General features: G+C 35.3%; 1 protein-coding gene across 1 annotated transcript; it reads right to left on the bottom strand.

The window, feature by feature from the left end:
* Window positions 1-1,984: 1,984 nt before the first annotated feature.
* Window positions 1,985-19,299, bottom strand: LOC132565309 (uncharacterized). The gene is made up of 3 exons (XM_060229948.1): window positions 19,242-19,299; window positions 8,330-8,525; window positions 1,985-6,582 (listed from the first exon to the last, which is right to left on the bottom strand). Exons 2-3 carry the CDS (start codon window positions 8,481-8,483, stop codon window positions 5,636-5,638), a joined length of 1,101 nt encoding a protein of 366 aa, XP_060085931.1. The 5' UTR covers window positions 8,484-8,525; window positions 19,242-19,299; the 3' UTR covers window positions 1,985-5,635.
* Between the last annotated feature and the right edge of the window lie 1,399 nt (window positions 19,300-20,698).

Here is a 20,698-nt window from a genome sequence, read left to right as displayed (position 1 = left end):
TTGACTTTATAATTCAGGAATGTTTGCTTATGTTTGAAATTTCATTTGGACCCCCGTGTTTCGACGGGTGTGGGTACCGGAAGCTCTGTATGAAAGATTTGCAATGGAAGGAAACGGACTAAAATACATTTGTTTGATTGTCGTTAACAGGATACGCTGATTATGAAACTTAAATTCGTGATCTATATTTAAAACAACCAGATTAAGAAGCATTATATATCAAAATCAGGAATGGGAGACATGTAAAGGTGGTATTTACTGGTAGCTTTCTGTTGTCTGAGCTACACTAGACATTCTATGATACACGTACCATTTTATATATTTATTTATTTATTTATCTATTTATTTATCTATTTATATTTATTTATCCTTTTATTACGTTCTTTCTTCAGTCTTCTACAGTTAACAATTATTATGGTTTGAACTGGGGCTGCTGAATAGATTGAGCTTTCATCATATACTTGATAAATAAAATGAAAGATAATTGTTGTTCCTGTGTGTGGCCTTAATTTTAATGCATATCATACTTCTGATAACGTATAACACAACTTCATACCGAGAATTAATTCTTATATAACTCTGGCGATGCTAGGGAAACAAAATATTGAAATCCGGGTGACTTTAAAAAAAGTTAAATCTGACAGAAATAAAAGTTTAAGAAAGGATGGATGAGTCCATTCGTCCCAAAATTCAATCAATTCGCATGAATTTTAAATACAAGTTGAATTCAAAAGAACCTCAAGTACGTAGGAGGGCTGTATGATCCGTTCTGAGCTTTGTATTGAAGAATTCAAGCAGGTATCCCCTGACTATTTAAGGCTGTGCACCCGAAGACTGGTGTCATTGGTCAGTTCATTTCGAAGAGATAGCACTGAATTAAACAAGACAAGCGACTTTTTACAAAATAGACAAAATCGCTGAAAGAGCTGTGATTTAATATTTGCATAAGAAAGGTCTAGCACCTAAGGATATCCATACTTATATGGTTGCTACATTTGGGAATGATGTCCCTTCATATACTACAGTGTGACGCTGGGTGGCGGAATTTAAGCGTAGCAGAAAGAGCCTTGGGAATGACGCCCATCCTGGAAGGCATGTCACTACTTTAACCCCGGAAATGCACAATAAAGTCCATAATATTGTTATCTCTATGATTATTATTGCTGACTGGTAAGTTACAAATTTCCAAACTTGATAAAGGTCATTTCCTTCCCAGTATCGGTCGGATGATGACGTCATGCATGCAGTGGAGGACTCTCTGAACGGTCAAGAAATAGACTTCTTTAAAAGTGGCATTGAGGCCTTTAAGCATCGCTAGCAGATATGTGTAGATACTGAAAGGGATTACGTTAAAAAATAATGTAATATGTCCGCCAAAATTCAAACCCTTAAATATCAGGCTCACAACTTATCAATCAGCACTCGTGTGTTTTATTTCAAACCCTGCCATTATCTATACGAAATAATAACATGCGGTGTTACGAAGAACTCCTCGGGTAGCAAAGGTCAAAATGGCGCACCGGAAGAACTTTGGATATAGCTAAATGCTTACGGATGTAGACAAAAGAGAGGAGGAAGTTCCAGTAAGACTTTTAAATCATTTTATGTAAAATTGGATAATTTTAAGAACTTTCATGCTTGATTGTTCCGACCACTTTAAGACTGTGTACCGTCAACTACTTCATTAAACGTACCTCTCGGTGAACATTCAAAATAAATTTTCTCGCATCGGTCAATTTCTGCAGTGTTTCCTTGCAGGTTCTACCTGAAGCGTATAAAGTATATAAAACACAATTGAAGTACCTTCTAACGTCATGTAGAATTATAAACATCAGATTCAAATAATGTATTTAACAGCATCATACCGCTGTTACGTCATTCCAGGAATCATCTGTAACGCATATTGGATTTAATCTTGAAACTTTATGAGGTGACGGAGGAAAATCAAAATTTTCCTTTTATAAAAGAAAAGTAAAAAATCAAGATGCGGGAAGGTATTTTAATTCTATAGTTCAATAAACATCGTAATTTTCACATATTCCATAATTTTAAAAGATTGTCAAGTACATGTAAATATTCAGAACAGTTACACTATTCAAAATAATTAAGACGTGGCATGTAGGTTGCGACACACACCAATGAAACAAATAATGTATTTATTGTAAAGATGGATATCTAGCAAAATGTGTTTGGTCTGCAATACACCCAGGTGCGATTGAACACGGAAATGAACGATATCTCTCTAAACCAATTTGCCTAAATGCAAAGGCTAATTCTAATTCTGGTACCGACACAAAGATGGTGAAATTTTTTTTTAATGTGAAAGGAAAAAAAGATCAATGCATTTTTCATAAATAATGTTTTTATTCATTTTATGTAAGTTTAGAGAAAAACATTGTATTGTGCATAAATTCAGCGTTAAAAATGAAATCTTGGCCTAATTAATACTCTTTAACAGTAGAAATTATCACGAAATGAAAATTAAAAAATCCAATGAAAAAGTCTTTAAAAACATAACTGTCCAATGAAAACTCTTCAGACAAAATCGTTGTGCAATCAAAATACAAGCACAATAATAAGTTCGTGAAATATATTGCACATAATTTGGGTCAATCTACAAAATAAATGTATGTTCTTTACCGTCACGGTGCTATACAACGTGGTGTATAGAGTACAGAAATGCACTCTGATAGAATTTGGACTCTGGTACAATATGGTGTAGCTTGTACCTATACTCCGAAATACTTGATGAGGCCATCAAACAAGATTTTGAAAAATGAAAAAAAAAACGTCATTTGGATCGAAAAAAACAAAATGAAGAAAATGTTGTAAGAGATGTTCTCAAAAACAATTTCTTTTAATTGAAAGATTCTTGTATCCAATAACAAATATATAGAACAGAAAATGTCACATACATTGAATAATTTCATTTGTTATATACTTTATCAGATTGTTCACGTCAATATCAACAAAGGATTTCTTGAATAGGTGTGAATATTGGGACTGACAATATAATATAACATAACGGAAGTTCATTAAAAACAAGAGTTGTTTCCCTTTGACCATGCATTGCTAATAAAATTGTTTCAATGACGAACAATGCACAGTTGATATCTGACCAGGAGCCTGCAGATATAAACGTCGGTAGGGGCTCTTTTTTAATGTAAACAAAAATATAGCAAGCACTGGTAATAAGAAGTTAAATGCAAGCATAGGTAAAATTATGAGCGAATATGTTATGTCCGACATAAACGTATCAGGTGAAATCGGCTTTATCCGGATAGAAAATAGATTGATATTTTGTAAACGCACGGGATCAACCCAAAAGCCAGTTTATATATAAGTAAATTGATAAACACTGCTGTAACAAAATGAATAATTGAGAGCATGTAATGATGCGGAACAATGGCCATACTGAATCACTTACATCAGTCTGTATATTGTTCATCAGCAGATTTAAAACTGTTTATTGATTAAAAACCCGGATATGTCGGTGGAATGTTTTCCAAAATCTTCGTGTAAAAAGTAAATTGTTCAAAAATGACCACACATTTGACAGGTAATACAGAGTGAATGATTGATTGTCGATAGAACTGAGTACACAGAACAAACTCCACAAATATCAAAACACCATATAAAAGGTAACCAACCTTACACACATAGTCTCATTTTAAAAGCGAGTATTCGTTTTTTTTTTTGATAAATTAGAAAAGTAATGTATAGGGAAAGCACAAAAATTCGTCTGATTTTATATCAGAGCTATTAGAAATATGTTAGTTATGTACAGCTGTTTAATTTCTGATATCCTTGTCAAGGATTTTTTTATCGTGGTCACAATGCATGTGTAGAATTATTCGGTCTTCAATCTACCACAAACTTGCGAGAACAATCCTTTCGAGTTAATGATTGCAGCCCTTTGGTTTGATACTCGTGAAAGGAACATTTCTTCATATCGACTCGAATTTGAAATCGGCCATCTCATCTCTTCATTGGCTCAAGCGTGAAGTTTGAGCTCCATCCAACTTTCTCTAATTTTGTTTACGTCTTGAAATATCAGTCAAAAACCAAAGCTTAATTCAATAAAACAATACCTCACTCTGGATGTCTTTCAGAAATTTCTTCAAATCATTAAAAAACATTCAGATATCAAATTAAAACCATAAATGATTTTTGCATAAGCACAAAATATATTTGAGCATGTGTACGGTTTCATGAATCTTTGACGTCATGATGTAGTGACGTCACAATTAAAATAAAAATGACTGACAGCCAATCACAGTAGAACCGCGACGTACGCGTGAAATATAAAAACATTTCTTCCTTAGTACTATATTACCAAATCAGTAAACTCAATCAAGTACGTATACAATAACATTTCTTATACATGCATACTTGATAGAAATATTAAAGTTAGGTATCAATATCCTTATGTATATAATGATAAAAAAATACACAATTTATGTACACACAGCTGTAATTTTATATACATTTTTAACAGTTATAACTGAAACTTGAATACAAAACAACGAAGAAGAATAAAACACACATATTTGTACTTGTTACACAAGTATTTTTTGTGATTGTACATTGTAATAATTACGTCTATATCTTAAAGTACTCAAATTCCTGACAATTTTAAAATGTAATAGGTATGCTAATCAACTACCAGTGTCTTTCATTAAAAACATGTATCTGTATCTGTAAAACAGTCACGCACTTCTTCAAAAGATTTTATACACTTGTAACATATTACACACTTAAAGCACAAATACGTAGTTGTAACACTGCACACACTTTCAGCACAGGTACACATCTGTAACACATTATGCGCTTTCAGCACGGGACACATTTGTAACACATTATACACTTTCAGCACAGGTACACATTTGTAACACATTACATACTTTCAACACAGGACACATATGTAACACATTATACATTTTCAGCACAGGTACACATTTGTAACACATTGCATACTTTCAACACAGGACACATAAGTAACACATTATACACTTTCAGCACAGGTACACATTTGTAACACATTGCATACTTTCAACACAGGACACATATGTAACAAATTACACACTTTCAGCTCAGGTACACATTCGTAACACATTATGCACTTTCAGCACGGGACACATTTGTAACACATTACACACTTTCAACATAGGTACACATTCGTAACACATTACGCACTTTCAACACAGGTACACATTCGTAACACATTACGCACTTTCAGCACGGGACACATTTGTAACACATTACGCACTTTCAGCACGCGACACATTTTTAACACATTACATTTGTTATAAATATACACACTTGTATCACAAGTCAACACTTGTGTAACACACGTATACACTGACACAAAGCTACACATCTAGGAAACCGGTACATTTACTAAACAGTTTGTGGTATGATGGTGTATGATTTACTTATAAACTTGGCAACAGGAAGTAAATGGAAAAAGGGACATTTTATATCATAATCAATTCAACTGCTGCAGAACTCTTTTCCGGAAAGTTAAAAAACGCGGCTTTTCTCGCATGAAAAGCATCAATTCATTTGATTATATATATATTGATTTTGTACCTGACGTTTTGACCCCAAAAGACCCTCACGTACGTACTTTTAATTATGACATAGGTGCCCAGAGCACATTAGCAGGCCACGAGCTGGATTCATTAGGGTTCAAACTTCGAAACAGTTTTGTAAGATTGTCCTGTGAAAAGAATTTCTTCCGTGTGATTTTTGTGTTTGAAAAGTCAAATGGTTGGAATTTACATGATTTCATGATATCGAGTATAGTTTCAGCTGAACTTTGACCTTTATGCCATTTCCATTCCATTATAATCCCTTTGATATTTGAATTTTGCATAAATCGTTTGGCCCCTTCCATCACAAGATGTTCCGAACCTTCAACGTCCATTTTGATGAATGATTTTTTGTAAATTTCAAAATGTTGCCAAGATAGCAGATCATCAAGCGTGACAGTTGGTACTGAGACAGTAGTGTCCTTGTAAGCAAATTTCCCGTCTGTTTTGAACTTTTGTTTTCTTGTATTTGATATGTTCACGAAATTCCCTGCCAAATCTCCCCAGCCTCCGAGGATAATGTTAGATGTTTCGTGATTCTTTCCTGCGGCATTATATACAACTTTTACGTAGTCATGGAAACGTCCATAGTGAGTAGAGGCACATATATGCTGGACATTATGCTTACTGGCTTCTAAAGCCAAGACTTTGCGTCCATATTTTGCGATTTGTAGACCATGTAGTCCAATATTTGCTCCGATATCAATGAAGTTTGTGTCGTCATCGGTCCTAAGGAATAACAGTATAACGTTTAGAATATTAGGCTCCCATCTTCGTTCTTTGTAAATTTTCCCGGAAAGTCCATCTTTTGTCGGGTTATGGATAAATACAGATAAACTTCCAACTTGAGATTCCAAAGGAACACGGAAAAAATCTCCATGGTAGATTTGATTATCAATGGAAGCACAAATATTTGTTTCACGTGTCCATGACGTCACTTCCTGGAATGTGTAAACTTCAACTTCCGGAATGATCACTGGGACCGATACTAGAAAATAAAACATGAAATGCATAAGAAAATATGTGTAAATAATAGAATTAAGCTAATTAATTAAGTTCTTCTTCGTTAATAAGTAAATAAATGAATGAATAAATAAATACTCAAACGTCGTTATCTCGAATTCTTTAAGTCGAAAACCCTGTATAATTCGAAGTATTTCGTTGGTCTAGGTCAAACTTTGGACTAAACATTCGATCTGAATTAAATCAAATGATCGGATAAATGAAAATTTTCTCATGGACCCGTCGACTTTGAGATAACGATGTTCGACTGTACAAACAGATTAATCCATGCTCTAACTAAATAAAACGAATACAAAACATTAACAAAAGGTTTTGAAATGTCAAGAAAATCAAACAAAGAAAACATCTTCTAGCTCAACTTTACCCGTTTGAAATTCAACAAATGGAACCATGCAAGAAAATGTATTAATACAAATCATTCCCCGATTTCAACCGCGTTGATTTAAAGCTGTTAAAATTAAGCACGTTCTACAGACGGAGTTTACCACAGAAATACCACGGTTTACAGTGCTTAATCCCCTAATTCATTCTTTGTGAAATCCGTGTTATCAAACTGTGTGAAATTCAATTCATTTATGTAAAAACATAAAATTAGTTCTTACATATTCAGCTGCGTAAAATGTTGTCTGTTGCGATAAACATTTTAATTAACAACACGAGTTCTACTGCTGTATGTTAAGAATGTCACACTCAGGCGCATTCACCCAAAGTTTCAAAATTTCTAACTGTTTTGTACCTTATAAGAACTTATTCTAAGGACTTTTAAAACTACTACAAACATCAAAATATCTCCCCTGTGGTCAGTTTGGACAGGCGAAATTAGTTGGAATACTCCAAGCCCAACTGTCAAATAAAGCGGACCGAGAAATCCGGAACAGAAAGGTACATGTGACTAGTAATAGATTTTATGAAGAGTACTGGGAAAATTACACAGGCTTGTTTGCTGTTCACTAAAATTTCTGCCGGGGTTACAATTTTATTACTTCATTAGCCTTATTTTCTGTTAATTTTCTGATCTCCACAAATATTCCATCTTGTTCGGCTTATAACAACGCAAACCTGTTTTGATGAATGAGGGCCATGCGAACGTATATAAATCGATCTAGCTAGATCTTTAAAGAAAGTCCGCAAAGTGAGTATCACATCTTTGTTTAAATGGTAAATTGGGGTGTATACTTTCAATAAGAACATAAAAAGATAATTTTGAACAGTTTTCTTCAAAAGCATCTTATAAAAATCCCAACTTTTAATGATTAAACTCAGATAAACAACGATTCATCACAAGAAATTTATTTGGGTTTCAAAAAGTTCCTGAAATAATGGCGTAGAGAATCACAGTCTTCCTTTTTCGCTTTGTATCTATCGTAACTATGTAACCTTATCGAAATCAGTTATCTCTTACCAGCGCATAAACTGACAAAGGGATAGAAATATGCCAAGCAGTGTAAACAGATGTTGTGTAAACAAATGTTGTTCTTCACTCTTATAGCAAACATGGATTTGGAACTTATAAAAACAACCACTGCACTATTTCAGTTGACCTTCCCGTGAACTACGAATGACATCTGGATAGAGAAAATATCAACATGAAGCGATTTATTGATTTTTTTGTCTGTGTGTCACATTACAATGTAATTAAATCGAATTTGAGTTTGAATAAAAATTCTGTTTTTTTTTAAATCATTATTGCCATTTAAGTATGGTATATTTACCGGAGGAAGATGGGATTGGGTCTCGTTCGAGCCTGAATCCCTTGTCTAGTTGGCTGAACGGAAAGTCCAAGGTGTTCAACAGCAGTATGACAACAATCGTGACAACAGCCAACAGACATAGGGTGCTCGCCCGCCATCTTGTTTTGAACATCATCTCTGATCATTGAGTCATGGCAGTAACGTCAGCATGATGTTTCTGAAAAGAAAAAAATGATAAAATAAAAATGTTCGGTGGAATCGAAATGAAATCATAATTCATTGTTATAAATCTGATTCTCACTCTAATCCTTCCGGAACCCATGGTCTTACTCTCCATGTACCTTTTTAAAGGTCATCGTGTTAATCTTTCTGTTGTTCGTTTTTTGACCTTCATGATTTTGAGCTTGGATTAAGATGTTGGTATTTTCATGTTATTCTTGAAAACTATCACGCCCCTCCTCCCCCAGCCATGTACAATAACAAATATTACACTCATGAGCAAAAGTCTCCATTTTGAGAGGAGAAAACGGGAACGAGAATGGTACGGCGTGCACCACCATTCGTTTGGGTAAAATATTTGGATTACAAAGAGATTTGAGTCCGTGTTTTCATTTCATGACTCACTAAAATGAAGAAAAAAAACCTTAGACTCGTTTCATGAATTTGAATATGAAATGGGAACTTGCGTAAGATGTTTTATACTGAGAGAAAACGTTTAAACAAATACATTTCATGCTGCATGACGTCATAATTTACAAATATCTGTCTTTGACACCAGACACCAGTTGTTTAAAGCTTGGTTAGAGTCAAACAGTAGAAAGTGACAAAGTATAATTGTTGATATTGCAAAAACAAGGACTGTTAAAGATCGGAACACAAACATATCAATTTCACCTGTATCAACAAATCTACAGCTCTGAAATGAAACAGGATGTTTCCACTATGTTTAATAAGAATTTGAAAATTTTCACTAAACACTGGTTAATACTTATCAAGATTTGAGTAACTAGGGCCATGAGTCTGCTAAATGTCAGAAATGTTTACATAAACCTGTGCACCGTTGAGAGTGTAAGCTGATATTTTCTAGTGTAGTAAAGCGGTTTTGTTCATAAATATATGATAATGTACACATAGGCTTGCAAAGGAAGCAGTGATGCTGAAAGTCATATACATGGTGTGATAACAACAGCGTATACTGTACGGGGACTTCAATGAAAAAGAGAGAGCAATGTTCTCCCAACAAAAAGGGCAATTCATATCCTAGAGTAAACGACTAGGATATAAATCTCTCGATGTAAGTTTAATTATATAGTAATTTTATGGCAGGGGGATTGTAAATGAAAACCAAAAGTGGTAAAAATATTATGTACTAAGAAATACTGAATTGATGCCATTACAAATCTAATACCACGAGTCAATTTGCTCCAATTCGGAACTTAGTTTAAACTTTCTTATTCAATAAAAACATATAAATACTACATTATGGAGATAAGCGCTTATTTTAACTGATCTGATGAGCTTAACGCTTATTTCAGTTTCTTTATTAAAGCTGTGGAGCCAATCAACGCTAGACATATTTACATTGTGTAAATAGCATTGACAGTAGCGTATGTTTTAAATAGTACCAGTACAATGTACTAATTAGTAAAGAGAAACGTTGGTTAGTAAGGTTGAAAACCCTTACTGACGAATCCTTTTTTATGTCGACATACATTTTTTTTATATCGATACGCTTTATAAAGTTGAGATATATTTCGAGGTGTATCATTAAAAGGAAATCGACGTATGAAATTTTAGACACCTCTATCCAGTAAGTACCTCAACGGAACTATACAATATATTAACCTCAAAATCCAAGATGGCCGCCTTTCGGAAATTTTTCTCACTCCGATAATGGGGGCAATGCACAACTAGAGATCGAGGGAAACATACATATGAAATTTGAAAAAAAAAATATGCACCCAATACCTCTACAGAAATAGCGACAACAAAAATTGTTACGGGCAGATGAACGGATGGTGATTTCAACAGTAATCACCTGATGAAACGGATAACAAAATAAGATAGAAAGAAAGAATCTACTGAAAAGGTATTAACAGAAAACGACCAAGTGTTCCAGAAGAGTAAGCGTCTTCTGCTTCATCTAACTAATCGGCGTATAACGCCAACCAATATCATGACGTCATAACACTACAAGCACACAAAACGTCAACGTCACAATAACTGCGCGATCGACATCTCCCGGTAGCTCGCCATTTTTTCTTTATTTCTGAAACACTAACCAGTTAACCAAAATTTACTGGCGTTTTATTGTCTGAATATTTTCATCCGATATTTCATTGTGATATATAAGTTTCGCTCTTTTCAGCCACTACCAGACTTAATAACTAAACCTACAGACCTACCAATTGAAATATCCACATGTTTGAATTCACAACAATTGAAATTATTTCAACTTATATCATTCACTATTTTTAGCTCGGATGTAAACGCGTGCGGGTCGTACCGTGGGAATAATCCGGATGAAACACTCAAGTAGTCCAGCAGGCCTCAACATCAGTTATCTTTAGGAAACCATCACTATATTGTATTAGAATGGTCAGATAAATTTTGGTGTTGATTTCGGTCAGCAAATGTCTACAGGCAATCTCAAACAGAGTTGTCGTTCCTTACAGCAGGGTACCGTACATGGAATTGACTTTGGATGAAAGTCTACAGGGTTGGTTATCAAATAGTTCATACAGTTGTGTTAACGCACAACGCACCAAAAATTGCGATGGGATCACACATATTCATTTTTAGCGTTTTGGTCAAAATGGTTGGATAATATTACGGAATGAAACGGAGAATTCGTGCAGTTATTACTAAATGAGCACTAAAATTGATCGGTGATTACAAAAATCGTTTATAATTCAACAGTTTTTGAAATAAAATTGAACTTGCGTTAATTAGTCTTATCCTACATGTACATAGTTTCACACCTCAGAAAGTGACGAGTAGTTGTGCAACAAAAGTTTACCTGTATACCGGTACCGATGTATATATACATGACAGGTCCGGATCCGTACTGGCTGGGTCGCTCGCGTAACAAGCACAGCACTTCAGTTTTACCCTAGCATATGTTGTTTGTTTATAAAATGAAGGAAAAATTAGAGTAATACAGAAGTAATAAAAATGATTTTCTTTTCTGACGGTATGAGATATTTAAATGATTCATTGCTGTGACATAAAGAGACGTCTTTGTAATGTTTACATATATGTATATATTTTATATACACTCAAGGGATACAGAAACGCAGGGTAAACATTCAAGATTTTTCATAGTGTTTACACGTGGTCATGTTGTGAAGGAATTTGCTGAAACGTACGTAGTTTGTTACCATGACAGTGTTGTTGGTTTTAAGACAGGTGTTCAGGATACATGTATTATAAAGTTGTATGTTATGTGGGAGTAATAATTTTCTTAACCATTTTTAGCATTTTTTGATTGGGTAACCATGGCAATCACATGTCAGAAATCAAATGAATTTTTTCTTAATTGACTCAAATTTTATCTCTCTACTATTAATGTAATTGTTATGTAGTTTATAAATATATATACATGTAATGATATATATTTTTTCATAACCAAACTGCAATACCTGTATATCTCAAACACGGTCAATAGTTCGAGGAAAAATGCAAATTAACTGTTTCCTGCTACCCAAATCTGTCTCCATATCTAGGTACTTATCAAGTTGTGACCCCTTTCTCCTGTAATGTACAATTTAATATACTGCTTGACCAGATGTAATTAAACACTAAACAGTCACCTTAACACCCACATAGTGTTTTCTAGGCAAAACACTTAAAGATTACGAACGCATATAACTATTAAATGTGTATCTGATTTATCTACAAGTGTTCAACCTAAATATTAATAAATTAATTAGGAAATATACCTAGTTGTATTCTTATATATTTAGAAAATAAATAAACCATATTCCACACTTATTTATAAGTCATTTCCATATTTATATCAACCACGATAGAACATCACAACGTGAGCACAAATGTACGATAGCTTGTTTCATCCAATTTTCCTATCGTGCGCACTTCGTGCAATATTGTGCGATCCCACAAATGTATTTATTTCTTGATAATTCCTTCGTTTTAATCATCGAATACATTAACCGTTATTGAACCTTGATATCTTGATACACCAATTAATGATAATTCATTTAGCATTTGAATTGAGTGTTCAGACGCACTGCCCTTAAATTGCTGACTCTGCTTACAAAAACGCTTGACATAGATATACTGTTAGCTCTCAAACAAGGCATATCAAGGACCCAGATCAAGTGGTCAGACAGACTCACGTGACAGTTAAATCACGAGATTAGCCGGTGTCATATCATATTTTAACCCCCATTATAAAACTATCCGGATACTTTTTTCTGGCCATCATAAAACTATCCCTCCCATAGTATTTGAATCCCACTAATAGATTTCTTTTTATTCATAACTCTCTAATGATAGATAAAGGATTCCAGTTGGGAAATGTCTATACACTATGTGGGTGTTAAGGTGACTGTTTAGTGTTTAATTACATCTGGTCAAGCAGTATATTAAATTGTACATTACAGGAGAAAGGGGTCACAACTTGATAAGTACCTAGATATGGAGACAGATTTGGGTAGCAGGAAACAGTTAATTTGCATTTTTCCTCGAACTATTGACCGTGTTTGAGATATACAGGTATTGCAGTTTGGTTATGAAAAAATATATATCATTACATGTATATATATTTATAAACTACATAACAATTACATTAATAGTAGAGATAAAATTTGAGTCAATTAAGAAAAAATTCATTTGATTTCTGACATGTGATTGCCATGGTTACCCAATCAAAAAATGCTAAAAATGGTTAAGAAAATTATTACTCCCACATAACACTACAACTTTATGTAAGACATGTATCCTGAACACCTGTCTTAAAACCAACAACACTGTCATGGTAACAAACTACGTACGTTTCAGCAAATTCCTTCACAACATGACCACGTGTAAACACTATGAAAAATTAACTTCCTGTAAAGCTAGTTTTTGGGGCGTGGGCACAGATTCGAGATAGTCCAAATAATAATCTCCAACATAAAACTAAAATATCATTCTGAAAAAAATGAAACCCTACATTGTCCATTACAACAAGACCAATTTTAGCAAGAATTTATTTTTCGTATTTTAATCAAAACCTTTAAAATGGGGTTATCTAATCAACGAAAATATCACCTATGTCCACACTGAGAAACTGTGTACTGCTACCTTACCTGGGTGTTTCCCTGAAATCAGAGAGTTACTATACCACTGTAAGTGTATCACTGTTACTGTACCACTGTTACTATATCACTGTTAATATACCACTGTTACTGTACTACTGTTACTGTATCACTGTTACTATATCACTGTTACTGTACCACTGTTACTATATCACTGTTACTATACCACTGTTACTATACCACTGTTACTGTACTACTGTTACTGTATCACTGTTACTGTATCACTATTACTGTACCACTGTTACTGTACCACTATTACTGTACCACTGTTACTGTATCACTGTTACTGTATCACTGTTACTGTATCACTGGTACTATACCACTGTTACTGTGCCACTGTTACTATATCACTGTTACTATACCACTGTTACTATACCACTGTTACTATATCACTGTTACTGTACCACTACTACTGTACCACTGTTACTATATCACTATTACTGTACCACTGTTACTGTACCACTGTTACTGTATCACTGTTACTGTACCACTGTTACTGTATCACTGTTACTGTATCACTGTTACTGTACCACTGTTACTGTACCACTGTCACTGTACCACTGTCACTGTACCACTGTTACTGTACCACTGTTACTATACCACTGTAAGTGTATCACTGTTACTGTACCACTGTCACTGTATCACTGTTACTATATCACTGTTACTGTACCACTGTCACTGTATCACTGTTACTATATCACTGTTACTATATCACTGTTGCTGTACCACTGTCACTGTATCACTGTCACTGTACCACTGTTACTGTATCACTGTTACTGTACCAGTGTTACTATACCACTGTTACTGTACCACTATTACTATATCACTGTTACTATATCACTGTTACTGTACCAGTGTTACTATACCACTGTAACTGTACCACTTTCACTATATCACTGTTACTGTACCACAGTTACTGTATCACTGTTACTATAACACTGTTACTATACCACTGTTACTGTACCACTATTACTATACCGCTGTTACTATACCACTGTTACTATACCGCTGTTACTATACCACTGTTACTACACCACTGTTACTATACCACTGTTACTGTACCACTGTTACTATACTACTGTTACTGTACCACTGTTACTATACCACTGTTACTGTACCACTGTTACTATACCACTGTTACCGTACCACTGTTACTATACCACTGTTACTACACCACTGTTACTATACCACTGTTACTGTACCACTGTTACTATACCACTGTTACTGTACCACTGTTACTGTACCACTGTTACTATACCACTGTTACTGTACCACCGTTACTATATCACTGTTACTGTACCATTGTTACTATGCTAATATTACTATACCAATGTTACTATATCACTGTTACTGTACCATTGTTACTGTATCACTGTTACTATACCACTGTTACTACACCACTGTTACTATACCACTGTTACTGTACCACTGTTACTATACTACTGTTACTGTACCACTGTTACTATACCACTGTTACTGTACCACTGTTACTATACCACTGTTACCGTACCACTGTTACTATACCACTGTTACTACACCACTGTTACTATACCACTGTTACTGTACCACTGTTACTATACCACTGTTACTGTACCACTGTTACTATACCACTGTTACTATACCAATGTTACTATATCACTGTTACTGTACCATTGTTACTGTATCACTGTTACTATACCACTGTTACTATACCAATATTACTATATCACGGTTACTGTACCACTGTTACTGTATCACTGTTACTATATCACTGTTACTATACCACTGTTACTATACCATTGTTACTATATCACTATCACTATGTCACTGTTACTGTTACTGATTGTGATGGCCATCATAAATGTATCTCCGAAACATATTTGATAATTGTTCCACATCTACTTCACTAATCTTTATGCCTTCTTTCGTGTATGTATAATTCTATATGCAATAAATTTTCTCCTAGAATCACAAGATAATATTTTTATCGTAATATATATTTCGTCCACTGAAGAGCTGCCACACAACAAGATCCGTTGATATTCCTGATCAGTCTTCTAACATTCCAAACTCCCATTCCTTTTCCTTGCAAGCATATCTATTAGGTGTTTACCATTGTAACCATTAAATCATATACTGATATAGTTTTCCTGTACAGATAATTACCAAAACGTTAGCAAGCTGTTATAGCATGCTAATATTGGCAGAATATAGGCCGCACATGTGTATTGCCTTCACGTGTTACGTAACACTAGTACACCAGTAATCACCTATTTGGACACATGTACACTCAGGTACCCCTGGTATCTGTGGCGTTCTGACTGACCAACGACTACAAGTATATACAGTTAATATGTAGAACAGAAGAATTCAAGTATCTATCTAAAGCGGGATACAAATACTACAGGGGGATACAAATACTACAGGGGGGATACAAATATTACAAGGGGGATACCAATACTACAGGGGGGATACAAATACTACAGGGGGGATACAAATATTACAGGGGGGATACAAATACTACAGGGGGGATACAAATATTACAGGGGGGATACAAATATTACAGGGGGGATACAAATACTACAGGGGGGACACAAATATTACAGGGGGGACACAAATACTACAGGGGGGATACAAATATTACAGGGGGGATACAAATATTACAGGGGGGATACAAATACTATAGGGGGATATAAATACTATAAGGGCGGTTACAAAATACTATAGGGGGATACAAATACTAAAGGGGGGTACAAATACTATAGGGGGATACAAATACTATAGGGGGCGGTTACAAAATACTATAGGAGATACAAATACTATAGGGGGTTACAAATACTACAGGGGGATACCAATACTATAGGGGGATACAAATACTATAGGGGGATACAAATACTATAGGGGGGATACAAATACTACAGGGGGATACCAATACTATAGGGGGATACAAATACTATAGGGGGATACAAATACTAAAGGGGGTACAAATACTATAGGGGGCGGTTACAAAATACTATAGGGGATACAAATACTATAGGGGGTTACAAATACTACAGGGGGATACCAATACTATAAGGGGATACAAATACTATAGGGGGATACAAATACTATAGGGGGGATTCAAATACTATAGGGGATACAAATGCTACAGGGGGATACAAATACTATAGGGAGATTCAAATGCTATAGGGGGATACAAATACTATAGGGGGATACAAATACTAAGGGGGATACAAATAATATAGGGGGATACAAATACTACGGGGGATACAAATGCTATAGGGGGGGGTTTACAAATACTAAGGGGGTTACAAATACTATAGGGGGATACAAATATTATAGGGGGGATACAAATACTATAGGGGATACAAATGCCATAGGGGATACAGATACTATAGGGGGGATACAAATACTAAGGGGGATACAAATACTATAGGGGGATACAAATACTATAGGGGGATACAAATACAATAGGGGGATACAAATACTATAGGGGGATACAAATACTATAGGGGGGATACAAATACTATAGGGGGGATACAAATACAAATACTATAGGGGGGATACAAATACTATAGGGGGATACAAATACTATAGGGGGGATACAAATACTATAGGGGGATACAAATACTATAGGGGGGATACAAATACTATAGGGGGGATACAAATACTATAGGGAGGATACAAATACTAAGGGGGTACAAATACTATAAAGGAGGTACAAATACTAAGGGGGCACAAATACTATAAAGGAGGTACAAATACTATTGGGGGATATAAATACTAAGGGGGATACAAATACTAAGGGGAATACAAATACTAAGGGGGGATACAAATAATAGAGGGGCGGTACAAATACTATAGGGGGGATACAAATACTATAGGGGGATACAAATACTATAGGGGGATACAAATACTACGGGAGATACAAATGCTATAGGGGGATACAAATACTATAGGGGGATACAAATACTAAGGGGAGGGGGATACAAATACTACGGGGGATACAAATGCTATAGGGGGGTTAAAAATACTAAGGGGGTTACAAATACTATAGGGGAGGTACAAATACTAAGGGGGATACAAATACTATAGGGAGGATACAAATACTAAGGGGGGATACAAATACTATACGGGGGTACAAATACTAAGGGGGATACAAATACTATAGGGAGGATACAAATACTAAGGGGGGATACAAATACTATAAGGGGATACAAATACAATAGGGTGGATAAAAATACTAAGGGAGATACAAATACTATAGGGGGATACCAATACCATAGGGGGGATACAAATACTATAGGGGGATACAAATGCCATAGGGGATACAAATACTATAGGGGGGATACAAATACTAAGGGGGATACAAATACTAAGGGAGGATACAAATACTATAGGGAGATTCAAATGCTACAGGGGGATACAAATACTATAGGGGGATACAAAAACTATAGGGGCATACAAATATTATAGCGGGGGATACAAATATTATAGGGGGATAAAAATACTAAGGGCGATACAAATACAAAGGGTGATATAAATACTATAGGGGGATACAAATACTATAGGGGGGATACAAATACAAAGGGGGATATAGATACTATAGGGGGATACAAATACTACAGGGGGATACAAATACTAAGGGGGGATACAAATGCTATATGGGGTACAGATACTTTAGGGAGATACAAATACTAAGGGGGGATACAAATACTATAGGGGGATACAGATACAACGGGGGATACAAATACTAAGGGGGGTGCAAATACAAAGGGGGATATAAATACTATAGGGGTAACAAATACTATAGGGGGTACAGATACTATAGGGGATACAAATACAAAGGGGGATATAAATACTATAGGGGGTTACAAATACTATAGGGGGTACAAATACTATAGGGAGGATACAAATACTATAGGGGGATACAAATACTATAGGGGGATACAAATACTATAGGGGGATACAAATATTATAGGGGGGATACAAATACTATAGGGAGATACAAATGCTACAGGGGGATACAAATACTATAGGGGGGATACAAATACTATAGGGGGATACAAATATTATAGGGGGGATACAAATACTATAGAGGGATACAAATACTAAGGGGGAGGGGTTACATGTATTTATATGATGGGCAACAAAGTATCCCCGGATACGTTTATGCTTTAACGATTGGGGATACAAATATGATATGACACAGAACTAAACTGGCATTGTTACATTCTATATAAAATACACGCGATGTTCTGAAAACATAAATGGTTTAACAGCGTAGCCATATTTAATATACACGCGCGTACGTGTCACTGTCTTACACATACACACAAGTGTTATATATACCCTAACAGCCGTTTATAAATAATGTATACATTTCACATGAGTCAGGGTACAACCATACCGTTGTAAGGATAAATCGTGCTACCTCGTGTGTACATAATGTACACGCTAAATGGTCCAGAACGTAGAACACCATGCTCGTCTGTGTAGTTAACGAAATTGACATCATCCGCTCAGAATTCACCTACATACCCTTATTGTTATTTGAAACAAACACTTTCTGGAAATAAAATATTTGATTTTTAAGATGCTAGATAAACCATGAACATGATTATAATACTCACCATGTGTGCCCGCGAACGAAAAGAGCCTCTACTTCTTACTTCTTCTACTACAGATATGTGTTGGTCCTATCTATTTTGTTTGTCGTTTCTATTTTTAGATGTGTTTTGACTGGTAGCTAGATTTTTTGTTTCGTTCTGCTGTGCCAGCGGTTTTAAGCCTTATGTCTTCCGTCATTCTGTATCGATCTGTTCAAATGTTGTCAGTTTCCTTAGTTACGTGTATGCTTCAGACTGCTTCTATTGAATTTTACACCAACAAAGCACTTGATATATCTGGTCGCTGATTTCATTACAGCTCGTCAATTTCAGTTTCCATTTCAAACGCCATGTTATTTGCAGCTGACGATGACTTGTCTGGGTGTTTATACTACGATAATCGAGAAATATTGTTGTCTGAGAAAAAAACATGATTTTTTCCCCAGTTTATACAAACATACACTCTTACATCAGTCCTAGCTGCTCTTAAATGTCTGTAAGATATGAAATATTAATGCAAATATTTGTACTGCTTGTAGGCATAGTCTGTATAAGGTCTCTGGTGTTATTGATGGGCAGATATATTAGGAGTGAAGTACATAAGTGAACTGTTAAGAGTCAGTACAAAGACGAACGAAGAAATGATAGTCAGCATTTTCACAAAGACGGCACCATAAACGAGTTTGGTCAGTAAGGGTTTTAATGATTATTACGTTTGTAAGTATCGTAGTTGACATAAAGTTAAAAATGACCGATAGATAAGTATGGGACATGATTTATTTATTTTCTATATACATGAGAGTCCCTCTAAGAACATATATATTTCCTTATCAAGCCATAAATATGTAGGTTGGACACATGTAGATATATCAGATACACACGGAATATTAAAGTGTTTTGTTTACGAAGTGTCACAGTGGCCAGCATTAATGTACGGACACGCGTTATACATGTAAATATTGAATTGACCTCTCATTTTCTCTCGACAATAAATCGTCTTAACTATCATACCGTCAGCAGGAAATTTTCTTTTTTTCTGTCATTTTTTTTGGAAAAGTAAAAAAAAAAAAAAGGGGGGGGGGGGGGGGGGGGGTGGGGGGGGGGGGGAGTAAATCATGTGTTGTGTTTGTCCCAAGGGCGACCTAGCCGATATGGATCCGGAACGGTCACGTATTTTTATTTATTTGATAGGTTCGAAGATGTAAATTTCGATATGTTGGTAGCATTTCGGAAGTCCGTCAAAATTACTTTATAGATAGTCCCTATTGTTAACCTAATCCTAGCCTCTAGGTCAGCGTTATCACGCAGGCCTGCTCTTTTTAGACAAAAGAACAGAGGAATTTTTATCGCGCGAGTTTCTCACAGGGACCACCATTTTCAGTCCCATCCGACGGACTGTGGGTTAATAGTTTTTTGTTGGTAAATTGCTGGTAGTGATCTGTATTTGGTGTCTACACAGTCTGCCACTCTGTATCAATGCC

The sequence above is a fragment of the Ylistrum balloti genome, unplaced genomic scaffold (genome assembly GCF_031769215.1).
Source record: "Ylistrum balloti isolate Yb309-2 unplaced genomic scaffold, AGI_CSIRO_Ybal_v1 Utg369712, whole genome shotgun sequence".
In the NCBI taxonomy this organism is placed as follows: Eukaryota; Metazoa; Mollusca; class Bivalvia; order Pectinida; family Pectinidae; genus Ylistrum; species Ylistrum balloti.
Note: the sequence above shows the minus strand (reverse complement) of the source record. Positions and strands in the feature narration are given on the sequence as shown.